The sequence below is a fragment of the Ascaphus truei genome, chromosome 1 (genome assembly GCF_040206685.1).
Source record: "Ascaphus truei isolate aAscTru1 chromosome 1, aAscTru1.hap1, whole genome shotgun sequence".
Taxonomy (NCBI): Eukaryota; Metazoa; Chordata; class Amphibia; order Anura; family Ascaphidae; genus Ascaphus; species Ascaphus truei.
The window spans coordinates 336014420-336027667 of record NC_134483.1 but is presented as its reverse complement, the minus strand read 5'-3'; the positions used below and the strand labels follow the sequence as shown (position 1 = coordinate 336027667).

General features: G+C 47.6%; 1 protein-coding gene across 1 annotated transcript in view; it reads left to right on the top strand.

Moving 5' to 3' along the window:
* Positions 1–2433: 2433 nt before the first annotated feature.
* UBA6 (ubiquitin like modifier activating enzyme 6) overlaps positions 2434–13248 on the top strand; it is a 72812-nt gene continuing 61997 nt past the window's right edge. The window contains exons 1-3 of the mRNA XM_075607647.1: positions 2434–2528; positions 5368–5432; positions 6960–7054. Coding sequence (XP_075463762.1) covers positions 5392–5432; positions 6960–7054 — 136 coding nt within the window. The 5' untranslated portion in view covers positions 2434–2528; positions 5368–5391. The remainder of the gene's footprint in view (positions 2529–5367; positions 5433–6959; positions 7055–13248) is intronic.

Genomic DNA, 13248 nt, shown 5'->3' with positions numbered 1-13248 from the left:
TATATTTTTGAGGCGTTCTACACTTGTATTCTACACTTTCGTGTTCTTAAATAAACTGGAAAGTTCACATTCTCTGTTGGAACTTCTTTGGAATCTGTAATACCTTGCTTTAGTGCAAAGCAATACACTATAAATAGCATAAATACAATATATAAATATATGTATATATATTTTTTTATATATATATATATATATATATATATATATATATAAATAAAGAATAATAATGAAAAGGGCAGACACACCTGAGAGATCCTGATATCTAGAAATGTTAGGATCTCTCAGGTGTGTCAGCCATTTTCATTATTATTATTATATATTTAGCTGAAACACGGCCCCCCAATCTCACATACTGTAGGGACCAGTGCTGGGGAGATAGCCATATTACCAGGTGTGTGATGCTATATCTGTAGGCTGCAGGAATTCTGAGTCGTCTGCTTAGATGGTAATGAGACAGGAACAGGACAGGCTTAGGTGAATCTATGTGTTCTTCTTCCTTGGTGTTTCAGCGCCTCCAGCTGTGATGGAACCGAGGGTATGTGGGTGTCAGACCCCATCACTGCACTCCTCACACCTCCTGCCCAGTGAGTGACAACAGGCAGAAGTATAGTTGAACAGGATTTATTGGATAGTATTCTGGCAGCAGTTCTTTCTAGCAGCATTGTCTCTCTGAAGTCCCAGGACTTCAGATGGTGCTACCCCGGTAGTGTGGGGCCTTGGTCTGGGTGTTCTCTAGGCCTCCTGGACCTAGAGTGGGCAAGCTCATCCTCGCAATGGGAGAGACTTACAGCCCTTCCTCTCTCCACGAGGAGCGGAGGCAGACTCTCTAACTTTGGTGCTCCTCCCAGGAAAACTCTGGAAGGGGTGGTTCTCATGGACTGCACCCACCTCTAAGGGGCTGTACACAGGCCATGAGTCACCATATCTCTTCCTTCACTTTCCAGAATAGCAGAAGGGGGGTCACTGGCCCATATATTAACCTGCTACTGCCTAGAATTTAACAGGACTTACATAACAGATATAATATATGGGGAAAGAAAGGTACATTGGGACATACCCTGTTATATAGCATTTCTATTTTTATGTCATTTTATTGTATTGCTTTGCACTATGTTTTTTTTCTCAATCTAACCCCCCCTTTGGGATTACTATGACCTTAAAGGTTTAACTGTGAGTGCCCACACAGAGTAATTGCCCGTTCCCATCATATGGCACTGGGGTGACTCAGCAGAAGTTAAGCTCCATCGACTTGTGCCTGGAAACAGTGACATCACAAGGAGAGAGAGAGAGAATGAGAGAGAGAGAATGAGAGAGAATTTCCTTTGTTGTTTCCCCATTTAGGTAGCGTCCCACAAAGATGGCTAGTTTCACCATTTAAAGGTTCATGGAGAGGCAGACTATACTCAGCGTCTGCCTCAACAGGCCGTAGCCCAGAGGCATAGTTCGACCTGCCCCAATGGAGGGTCCATAGCTGGACTCAATCCAGACTGCCACAATGTGGTACGCAGTGCCCACCGGAAGGACACTGATAACGACAGGAGAGTAGTACTAAGATCGACAAGGGTCCATACAAGATGGAATCCTTCCGAAGGCACCCAGAAGAGGGTTTCCTTCGGTAACACAAAAGGATTAAGCCTCAGCAACCTCACTAGCAGGACGACATGGGGCAGTTAGGGAAGTAAGGTTCAGACAGCACAGGGAGTATGCAGTTATGTCCATACCAAGATTACTGTGTATATGGATGTAACAATAAAGATACTTTTGAATGAATAAAGTTCCTGGCACCCATCATTGCTATATCATCGCCCAGACACACGAATTCAACAACCTGACAAGGTAATCAACACTGAGCAAACCAAGATAAGACATTGATGTAAACTTCCTAGGAGCCGGGCAGGGAGGATTACATTATAAGCGCTTTTTATAAGTGATAGTGTTGTGCACTTTTTCCATGCTTGTTTATTGTAGTTATTGGGAGTCAGTCATATATCTATGCAGGTCCTTTGTAAGTCAACGTGTATTTCATAAACTTCTCCAATGTAAATTTAAAAAAATGCAATTGGTACACATACTCCAAATCTCACTTATTTTTGGTCACTTACACCTTCCAGCCTCTAAGTCACAGTAGCATTATCCCTTTCTCAAAATTACAAACATCAACTTCCAAAGGAACTCATCATGTGAGATTTGGGGGTTTTGGACTAAGGTACAAACAAGTTACTTTTAATAAAAACATGCTGCCTGTCCAGAATGAGACTGTATTGAAAATCGACCATGCCAAAAAATGTATGACTCCTAGCAGGAAGGTCACCAGGCTGCTAAGGGATGAATGAATGTGCACTTTCAGGCTGACACGCTACTCTGAACTGTTCTGTTCTGTCTAATTGTCGCATTCAAATAAAGCTGTGGTATTTTGAATCGTTTCCCCCTTCCCCGGCCAGCGCAAGGTATGCTGGGAGTTGTAGTCCCTCCTCCTCCTCTTCCCCAGCTCTTCCTCTCCCGGCCGACACGAAGCTGCATCATCCCAGGTCAGCATTCTACCCCCGCTACCCACCTAGCACTGTGTATTGCCTATAGAGAGAGGGGCACAGGGTGGTCATGTGATAGGGTCCCTGCCTACACCCTAGTATTACCTACTCCTGCCAGCCTTGTTTAATGCGGCAGCAGAAACCTGCTGACACATTTCAATGGGGGGCGCATTTCCTTATAGCAAAAAGAAAAAGAGAGGTGGGTCAATTGCATAATTTCTGGCTTCATCATCCTCATTGTAGCCCACCCGGCACTCTCTTTGTGCTGTAGAATGCTTGCTTAAGGATGATGGCTTCTGCTCCACAGCATAATAATGAATTAAAAAGTATATTAGAGGGTGGCACACAGAATTTAACAAGGTAGTTTGCAAGCAAAATGCATTAAAAAATGAGTTACGTGTACAACACTTTTTTTTAAAAAGCATTTAACGTCATTCTCATTCAATAGTTGTACGATTACGTTGTAACTTGATTACGTAATTGATACTATTGAATATCTTTTTGTTTTTCTTAAACGTATGGCGTCCGTAAACGTTTAAAAATATATCTATGCTACATCATGTACTAGTTCTGCACCCGTTGTGTCAGAGTATGTATGTATATCTATATTTATATAGCGCCATCCATGGACTTAGCGCTTTACAGCAGTAACACCCGTGACATAATGGTAAAAAAGCGCTTCATACATAAAAGTAGACATTCGGCAAAGGTGTTGCTGCCCTGGAGAGTTTACAATCTTCGAAGTGATTGTAATGTGTATGTATATGCCTGCCTTGAGACAGGTCCTGTTTGGAGGACCGAAACGGAGGGAGATTTGTATCATAATGCCGTTTACTACAAAATTGCTAAATGTTTCTCAGGTTTTTTTTTTGTCCATGAAAAATATGTATGACCCATATGGTGTAAGTACTGTATGTAGTTCAGTGTTTTAGCTGAGGAAGAATGTAGATTTGTTGTAGGTTGCGATACCTTCTAAGTGACTATATATATTTTTTTTCTTGGCTGTCCCCACTCCTTTGATTTAATGCAGAGAGGTTGGCAAAGGCATTAAAACTCCTTAATATCACACATGCGGGAGTCACCAGGCTAAGGCCGTGCATATAGTGCTGTCGATGGCGACACGGCGGATGACGTCACTCGTCGCCACCGGCAAAAGTTATGTTTCGCCGGGCGGCGGTGGCACAGGATTCCGGCAATTTGATTTGTTCAAGGGCCATCACGTGACGCAACAGCCCTTGAAAAATCAAATTTTGCCGGCTTCCGGTTTCCGCGCCGTCGCTTTGTCGCCGTCACGCGCACTATAAGCGCACGCGGCGGCGGCAATGTATTTGTTTTCGGGCGACGTCGAATCACCGGCACTATAAGCGGGGCTTAAGGGATGTGTGTAGGTAGAGTAATGTAGGTAATTCTACTTGAGTTGGAATAGAAAGCTTTAGTGAATAGGTTTCATAGTTACCACTGACTGCTTTTCCACCGTAGTGGCACCCAAAGCACATTACTTTGCACTGTAGGTGGTTACTGTGTCTTTATAGACAGCGGCTCTTTGAGTACTGACACTTCTCATTCATGCACAGATACACAAATGCTGCCCTTCCCGTGCTGGGACGCTATGTTGCTTTGTGTGACTTGTGTTATCTTCCACAAGTTCAATTGAATGAAACTGAAATGTTCCCTAGCAAGAGGAAGACTGCCTCATCACAGCATGTTGCATAGGGCCCCCAAAGAGCAAATGGCTCAAATTGCAATGAATGTCCCAATAGCAACAGATGTTTGGTCTTTGCAATGCTCAGGCGGCGCTTATAGTGCCGGCGAAGGTGACGTCAGGCTACGGTCGCTGGAAAAATCAAATTGAGATGACTTCCAGCGAACGCAACCAAGCCGGCACTCCGTCGCACGCGACGGCAGCAATGCATTTGTTTTGACGCGACATTGTGTTGCTGTCGACGGCACTATAAGCGCAGCCGTACTCACATCATAACAGCGTCAACAATAAACACTTTGAAGTGGTAATTTCTACTCAATTGGCAGGCTCTGGTACTTACGGGTTCTGCTCTAAAGTGTTGGTGCCAATCGGACATTAATGCACAGAAACGCCCATTGATGTCAGTGGGAGTTTCCGTGCATTGGTGCCTTGTGGACATAACCGCTCTTATGAGTATGACCCCCCTTATAAAGGTCTGCGAGTAGCTTCCTCTCTCTTCTACCGGAAGGAGGGGTCCTGTTGTGACCAATTGTCTTATAGATTTAACCCTTTTATTGGCAGAACACCTGGGGGCACAAATTGGCAGACATTGTGGCTCCAGGCCATGTTATCTGGAGTTGTTCCAAGGGCATTTAAAGGGTTAATTTTGAAAAGGGGACCTCGGAAAAATAACAGAGTAACCTAGAAGGGCCTGCAGAAGATCGCAATATATGATAGTACAATGCAACAATCCCACCCTTTTTCTTCTAGAATCAAAACCAAAACGCGCTATTCTCAACACCCCTGGTAATTGAGATAGTAACATTTTAATTTGCCATTTTTTCTATTTTCCCTTTTGGGAAATAAAAATGGAATCTGGAGCAGCCGCCCCCCCCCCCCCCCCCGTTCCCACAATAGGAAACCACAACGTCCTCAGCGCTTGACATCGTTGATTTCTGTTGGATGACCCCAGCAACCATCTTGCTGTTTTTGTTTTAATTTTTACCAGTGCATGAAAAGATTAATTTCTCAGGGGTTGCGAATATCTCTGTTCAGCTCCAGAGGCTGAGACGTGGGGGGTTGCTTTGTAAACGAACATTGCATAAATTCTCTATTTACCCTGTTTTCTTTTTTCTTTCTATATCCACTTTCCGGCAGTGCACAGAAGACAAACTGCTCATCATGGCCGCGGACTCGATGGAAATCGATGATAGTTTATACAGGTTAGGAATAGTTTATCTCTGATACCATGAAGAGAAGTAGTGGATGTGAGCTGGCAGTGCTGTCAGGGCGTGGGCATCTCCCCTCCCCCTGAGCAGGGAAAGAAGCTCATCTGTTCTGACAATTTATGACTTCAGAGGTCAATGCAGAAATGGAAGCCGGGGTAGCGTTCTGCATAGTCATTTATGCATCCACACAGCTTTAGAAGAGCATTATTACTCTGCTCCACCGATGTATCTAAACAGGAAGTTATACTCTGGTGTTTGGGGGCAGGTGTAATGTGTTGTGACACACAACTTTTTACATGGCACTCTTTAGGTCCTGTTCACTAGGGCAGGGGGGCGCAAACTTTTTTCCCTGCGCCCCCCTGCCGGCTGTCCCCTCACTCCCGCGCCCCCCCCAACCCCAACTTACCCGCGCTCCGGCGTAATGACGTCACGTTGCCATAGCAACGTGACGTCACATGACCTCGCAGCGTCATTTTGACGCCGCGTTGCCATGGCGACGCAGGGAGGAAGCCGCCGGAGCCACGGTAAGTGAGGTTTACAGAGGCGCTGCAGCTCCCCCGGCACTTAATTTAAGTGCCTTCGGGAAGCGCGCGGGGCCTCTGTAAACCCCGCGCCCCCCGTTGGCAGTCTCGCGCCCCCCCTGGGGGTCGCGCCCCACAGTTTGCGCACCGCTGCACTAGGGCACCTTTTCAATATACTCTAAATCCTTGCGAGGGAAGCCGTAAAGGTGCAATCCCACATAGTCAGCCAGCTACATTTCTTAGGGGCATCTGGATGGGGAACCATTTGTCAATAAAGTGTTTTCTTTACCTTTATCCCACCCTGACCTCACCCAAATAACCAATAAAGTTAAAGGGTTGAGGTGGGATGGGGAGTTCTGGCTGTACAAGCCCTTGCTGAACACAAAGGGACATCACATAAAAGGGAGCAGCCAGAGAAAATCTAACCTCTCCCAAGTCCAACTTAATAAAAAAATCATTAAAAATACTTACAGGTGTCAGATTTGGGAAAAAAGGTTACTAATTACCCAGTTAACACCCCTTAAATATGTCGCTGTAATTAGTTCAGATTTGTCCTAGGATGAATTGCCCTTTTAAGCCTTATTCACGAGTCCTCCTCGTGTCCAAAGTGCTTGTTATTGTCCTTTGTGACAACCACAGTCCAAGTTAGACTTTAATAGTCGTCCGGTGAAAGAGGTACAGTATGTCATGTGCCACCCCAGCCAACTATTACAATGCCCTCTGCCACATACAATTACAGCTACTCCTACACTCGGCAATATACTGTTGACCTTGGAAAATTACCTCCTACACGACTGAGTCCATATGTCCTAGCTAGAGGCCTGCAATGCGTTGCAGGGCCCTCTGGCACCAAAAGGTTTAAGAAGTGAGTTTCTTTTGTCTGTGTTGACTTTCTGCGTTTAATCCTTTACATTGTTAAGCTTCACATGATCATGAAATGAAAACAATAGTCACTCTTTTTGGTGCGAGACGCTGTTAATGATTTTCATTTGTTTTACAGCCGGCAGAGATATGTTCTTGGTGACACAGCTATGCAGAAGATGGCTCAGTCTCATGTTTTCCTTAGTGGGATGGGCGGACTTGGTGTGGAGATAGGTAATGTCACGGGAGACCAGGACTACTACCAAAGATCAATATCGCCAGACAGAACACGAGCATTTATAAAATTAATTTATTGGAAAAGTATATCCACAACTATACAAAACACACAAACATCACACATACGCAACTGGGGGATATCCTGCATATCTAGTCGCAGGCACCTCCTTGCAATGATTTACCCTGTCTCTCTTCTTGCCCAGTGCCTACGGGACTGGTTTTCAGGCTTGAGACCAGCACTGGAGTGGACACTGCAGTTTCTTCTTGTCACAGCCACATCTCTGTAACTCTGCAGGCTCTGTCTCCTAGGGGTCTCCCTCCCCACCTTTTTATACACTTAAAATATAATATTGCAACACTCAGGGCCAGGTGCTGCCTACATGCCCAGGCCCTGATTGGTAGGTAGAACTTCAATATAACATTTGCAACATAACAAGGATACAGGGAAAGGTCACAGACCAAGTTGCAACAATTCTCCTGCAAACATTTTAATTCCTTAGGTGCTTGAACCAAGTAAAGACATACATATATACATAACATATACAATACCAATGTATTTCTGACAGGTAGGGGTAATGACAGACTTCACCTTTATTAGCAGCAGCCATATTTACCCCTACCGTCACACCTCCCCCCTTAAGCGGAGAGCTCTGGGGTAGTGACCCCAACGGGTTCATACCCAAGTGTGACACCTGAAGGTCCGAGCTAAGCCGGCCCAGGATCGTCCTGCCAGGAAAGTCCATCAGCATTGCGTGCTCACTCCCTTTTTTGTGCTGTACGGTAAAGTCATATTCTTGGCTGGTCAGACTCTACCGCAGCAGCTTGGCGTTATCCCCTGACACCCGCTGCAACCAGCTCAGGGGATTGTGGTCATTAATGACCGTAAATGGATAAATGGGTGGCCATACACATGGTTGAAGCTTCCTGAGGGCCCATACTATAGCCAGACACTCAATCGTAGCATTATCAGCCTCCCGGTCTAATAACTTGCGGCTCAGGTACATGATTGGGTGTTTAACTCCATCGGCACCCACCTGACTCAACACTGCACCAATGCCAAAGTTAGAGGCATCAGTTTGAATCAGGAACCGCTTATCATTATTGGGAGCTGCTAGGATTGGAGCGCTTGCCAGGGCAGCCTTGAGAGCTGAGAAGGCACTCTCACAGTCCGGTGACCAGGTTACCGTGCGAGGGAGCCTCTTTTTAGTCAGGTCAGTGGCCACAGCACTGTAATTGGGTACAAATTTGCGGTAATACCCGGCGGTTCCCAAAAAGGCTAGCACCTGTTTCTTAGTTCTGGGAACTGGCCACCTCACAATGGATTACACCTTAGCGGGCTCAGGTTTGAGATGCCCTCCCGCCTACCCTGTGCCCGAGATATACAACCTATGCCATCCCTATTTGGCACATAGCTGGCTTTAACGTTAGCCTGGCATCCTGGATGCTGGATAAGACTGACGCTACATGCTTAAGATGGTCAGCCCAGGAATTACTAAAGACTGCCAGGTCGTCCAAGTACGCCTTAGCCTACCCTTGCATTCCGTCTAGCAGATGGTTGACCAGACGCGGAAAGGTAGCCGGTGCATTCTTCGTCCAAATGGCATGACGGAAAACTCATACAAGCCACTTGGGGTGATAAAGGCCGACTTCTCCCGCGCCTCCGGGGTCAATGGGATCTGCCAGTATCCCCGGCTCAGATCCATGGTTGTCCGATACCTTGCCCCGGCGAGCTCGTCTAACAGCCAATCCATATGTGGCATGGTATAGGAAAAAAGTTTGGCAGGAAGCAAAGATTGCGCCGCATCACGAACAAAAAACGGTGAAGAGGGTGTAATAAAAACGATTTATTCCTAACCGGAGAAACTCACTTTGAGAGAGCTTGTGGGAGCGAAACATGTCAGTGTGTTTCTTTGGTTGGGAATAAATCGTTTTTATTACACCCTCTTCACATGTTTTTGTTCGTGGTGCGGCACAATCTTTGGCTTCCTGCCAAACATTTTTCTTGTGGCTATTTCATGCAACGCACACCTCTGGAGACAAATGCCCTGCAAGTTTGCAATTGTGGATACAACAAGACATCTCACAGTGAATAACATCTAATTTATAATAGAGATTCCTTCATTGTAAGGAGGTTGTCATAGTTACTGGCATATGGTTGACTCATTGCATGCTCTAGTTAGAGCTAGAGTCTAGCCTAGTAACATCCTCCAATATATGAGAGAAGCTGTTACTCTATACATGTGCAGAATTTATACTTGCTAGAGGGTCAGGCACCGTTTAAAGTATTATACCTACCAGTGAAGGACTGATACTATTAGGTATCCAGGTTCTAACAAAGACCACTATGTATCCCATCCCTTGAGCCCCGGTGTATCCCCTTGAAAGGATTATTTTTTCTTGTGGCATGGTATAGGCATCCTACACTGTCTGGGCATTTAACTGCCGGTAGTCTATGCAGAACCGGGTGGTTCCATCTTTTTTGGGAACAAGGACCACTTGCGAGGCCCAGGGACTCTTTCACCTGGAGTACACTCTTATCTCAATCTCCTCCATGCTCCGCTTTACCTCCACAGACACTTGGTAGGCGGACTTATGAAGGGGTCTCTGATCACCAGTGTTGACCGGGTGATCAGAGGTGAGTCCATCCCGGCTTGTCCGTGAACAGACACCCATACCTTCATAACAACTCTTGCACCTGCTACCGTTGGGAAGCCGCGAGCTGGGACCTTATCCCTAAGTCCTCCCTGCATAGTCTCCCTGCATAGTCTCCCGTAGGAGATCGGGCAGAGCTCTGCTTGCCACATCTCCCAATGGTGGGCTACACACGCCATCACCAGCGGTCCACTCACATGATATTCTTTTAACATGTTGATGTGGTAGCTCCGATGTCTACCTAACTCCTGATCCAGAGCTACCACGTAATTTGACTCGTTGACCCACCGGATTACCGGATACGGACCAGACCAGGCAGCTAGGAGTTTGTTCTGGCGTGTTGGCTTCAGAACAAGCACCTGCTGCCCCAGGTTGAACTCTCTACTACGGCATTTCTATCAAACCAGCGCTTCTGCCTGGTCTGAGATCCCTTGATGTTAGCCTGCACTAAGTCTATCAGATCTGCCAACCAATCTCTGAGCTCCACCACATACTGGAGCACCGGTGCATCCATTGTGGGCATCTCCCCATCCCTCCTGGAACAGGTCGAGCAGTACACGGACCCGTGCCCATATAGAAGCTTGCAGGGTGAGAAACCGGTAGACTCCTGTGGCACCTCCCTGTATGCGAAAAGTAGGTGCTGCAGGTGTGCTTCCCAGTCCCCTCCCTCGGCCTCCACAAACGCCAGCAGCATCTGCTTCAGGGTGCCATTGAACCACTTGCACAGTCCGTTGGTTTGAGGGTGATACGGGGCCGTGCAGAGAGAGGTCACCCTGCACGCAGCCCAGAGACTTTGCAGCAGCTCACTCATGAACTGTGCTCCCTGGTCAGTCAGGATCTCACTAGGAAAACCTACCCTAGTGAAAATATTTATTAGTGCCTCTGCCACCTTCCGGGTGTCAATGGAGGTAAGAGCTACCGCCTCCGGGTACCTGGTCGCAAAATCCACGACCGTTAAAATAAATCTTTTCCATGACCTACTGGGAATCATCAGAGGCCCGATAATGTCTTACCGCTACCCGCTGAAATGGTTCCCCTATCACCGGTAGCGGCTTCAGGGGGGCCTTCGCCCGATCACCTTGCCTCCCCACTCGCTGGCAGGCATCACAGATGCAGCAGAACGCCAATGCCTCCTGTGATACCCACGACCAGTAGAAACTCTGGGTCAGCTTGGCTCTTGTATGGGTAACCCCCTGATTCCCTGCCAATGGGATCGCATGCGCTAAGTGCAATAACTGTGCGCAGTACTTAGTAGTTACCACTAACTGACATTTGGCTGTCCATGGTCTGTCCGAAGCTGCCAGGGCTTTTTCCCAGTGTAAGAGTTCACAACACCACAGGATCCGCTCGGATCTGGACTCGGCCGGTTCAGCAGCACGCTGCCTCAAGCCCTCCAAGCTCGGGTCCATCCGTACAGCATCCCGGAATGTCTGGCTCTGCTCCGGCCCACTGACCCTCATCGCACAGTCAGGGATATCAGTCTCAGTCAAGCAGGCTCGATATACCTGGTCAACCTTCTCCAGAACATCCACGACTTGGGGTTCCAAGGCCTGGGAAGTGATGGGTTCAGGATTGGGACCCTGATCCGCAGCTGAGTCTGGGATGGGACCCCGGCGACTGGCTCTAAGTCACCACAGCTACGGCATCGTCATCCTCGTAACTGCATCGGAGTCCACCCAAGTCATTGCCCAACAGTACAGGAGCATCTACGGCGGGCAGAATGCCGACCTCGCGGATGCCTTGGCCCGCGCCTTAGTCCAGGAACACATGTGCCACTTGGAGGGATTTGCTGCCCCCATCAGCCAGTCACCCTCATTTCCTCCCTGGGTAAAAGGTGTTCTGGCCCGACCATATCAGGCCGAACCAGAGTAACAGCGGCACCGGAATCCAGCATCCCAGCGGTCATCCGGTCCCCATAGGTCACTGGTCGAAGGTGCATGATCCTGACATCCGTGGGACCAAGACCGACCGTGGCAACCTGTGAAGCTGGTTCGACTGGAACAAAGGGGTTGGTCGCTTGGGTCGCTGCGACTAGCATCGGGAACGTAGGTGAGGGGGATGGATCGTCTGGGCTGCCTATTCAGGCAACGGTCCAGGCCACTGGGGTATGTTGCTCAGCCCCTACACCCTGGGGCTGGAGAAAGAAGCTTGGGACAGTCGCCTTTCGTGTGCCCCGTGTGGTTGCACCTGAAGCATCGCCGTTCATGGACGAGCTCGGTAGGCTCCGGCTGGGTGCTGTTAGGCACTGCTGCTGGCTGCCAGGAGCTCATGCTGGTTCGACAGGGTGCCCGACTGGCACGGGACCTCTGACTTCCCAACGATGGTCAGCTCTAACCCCTGAGCGCTGCGCCTCATACGCTAGCAAGTCGGCGATCAGCTGCGTCTTGTTGCGGTTTCCGGTAGGTATTCCGCACTCCTCACACCGGAGTACGATCCGGTCGTTGGTCCAGGACCTATAATTGTCTGACATCCTTGTAGTATTGTCTGTACGTTGACTTAGCTACAGGGACTGGTAAGGGTGTGTCTGAGTATTGTACAGTTGTAACTCTGAGTTCTGTGGTCTTCAAAATGGAGACCTCACTCAGGACAGATATTCCCTGAAGAATATTGGTGCTGAGCCTGGCGATCCCACCCCTGCCACCAGAAGATAGCCTGTCACGGGAGACCAGGACTAATACCAGGGATAAATATCACCAGACAGAACACGAGAATTTATAAAATTAATTTATTGGAAAAGTATATCTACAACTGTACAAAACACATAAACATAACACATACCCAACAGGGGAAACGGGGATACCCTGCATACTAGTTGCAGGGACGTCCTTGCAGAGATTTCCCCTGCCTCTCTTCTTGCCCAGTGCCTACGGGACTGGTTTTCAAGCCTGAGACCGGCACAGGAGTGGACACTGCAGTTTCTCCCTGTCACAGCCACACCCACAGGCTCGGTCTCCTAGGGGTCTCCCTCCCTACCTTTTTATACATTTAAACCATAATATTGCAACACTCTGGGCCAGGTACTGCCTACATGCCCAGGCCCTGATTGGTGGGTAGAACTGCAACAAAACATTTGCAACATAACAAGGATACAGGGAAAGGTCACAGACCAAGTTGCAACAATACTCGTAAATAAACATATTAACCCCTGATTCCTGAGGTGCTGGAACCAAGCAAAGACATACACATATCATATAATACAATACCAATGTATTACTGACAGGTAGGGGTAATGGCAGACTTAACCTTTATTAATAGCTGCCATATTTACCCCTACCGTCACAGGTATGTATTGGTTTATTTACTCTGGTTGTGTGCATATGTATTTTTGTTTACATGCCCTGTATACTGTGATGCTTCAACGACCCCATTTTGAAGGGGTTTTTTTCCCAACACTGTTTGACGTACACAGATAGAAGAAACGCTTTAAGATGCACAGATCAGTTTGTATGTTTCAGGTCCCCCAACCTTATTCTTAGAGAATTTAACTTTAGAGTAACTCAATCGCTTGTCAGGTCTGTTATATTGTTTTGTACTGTTAC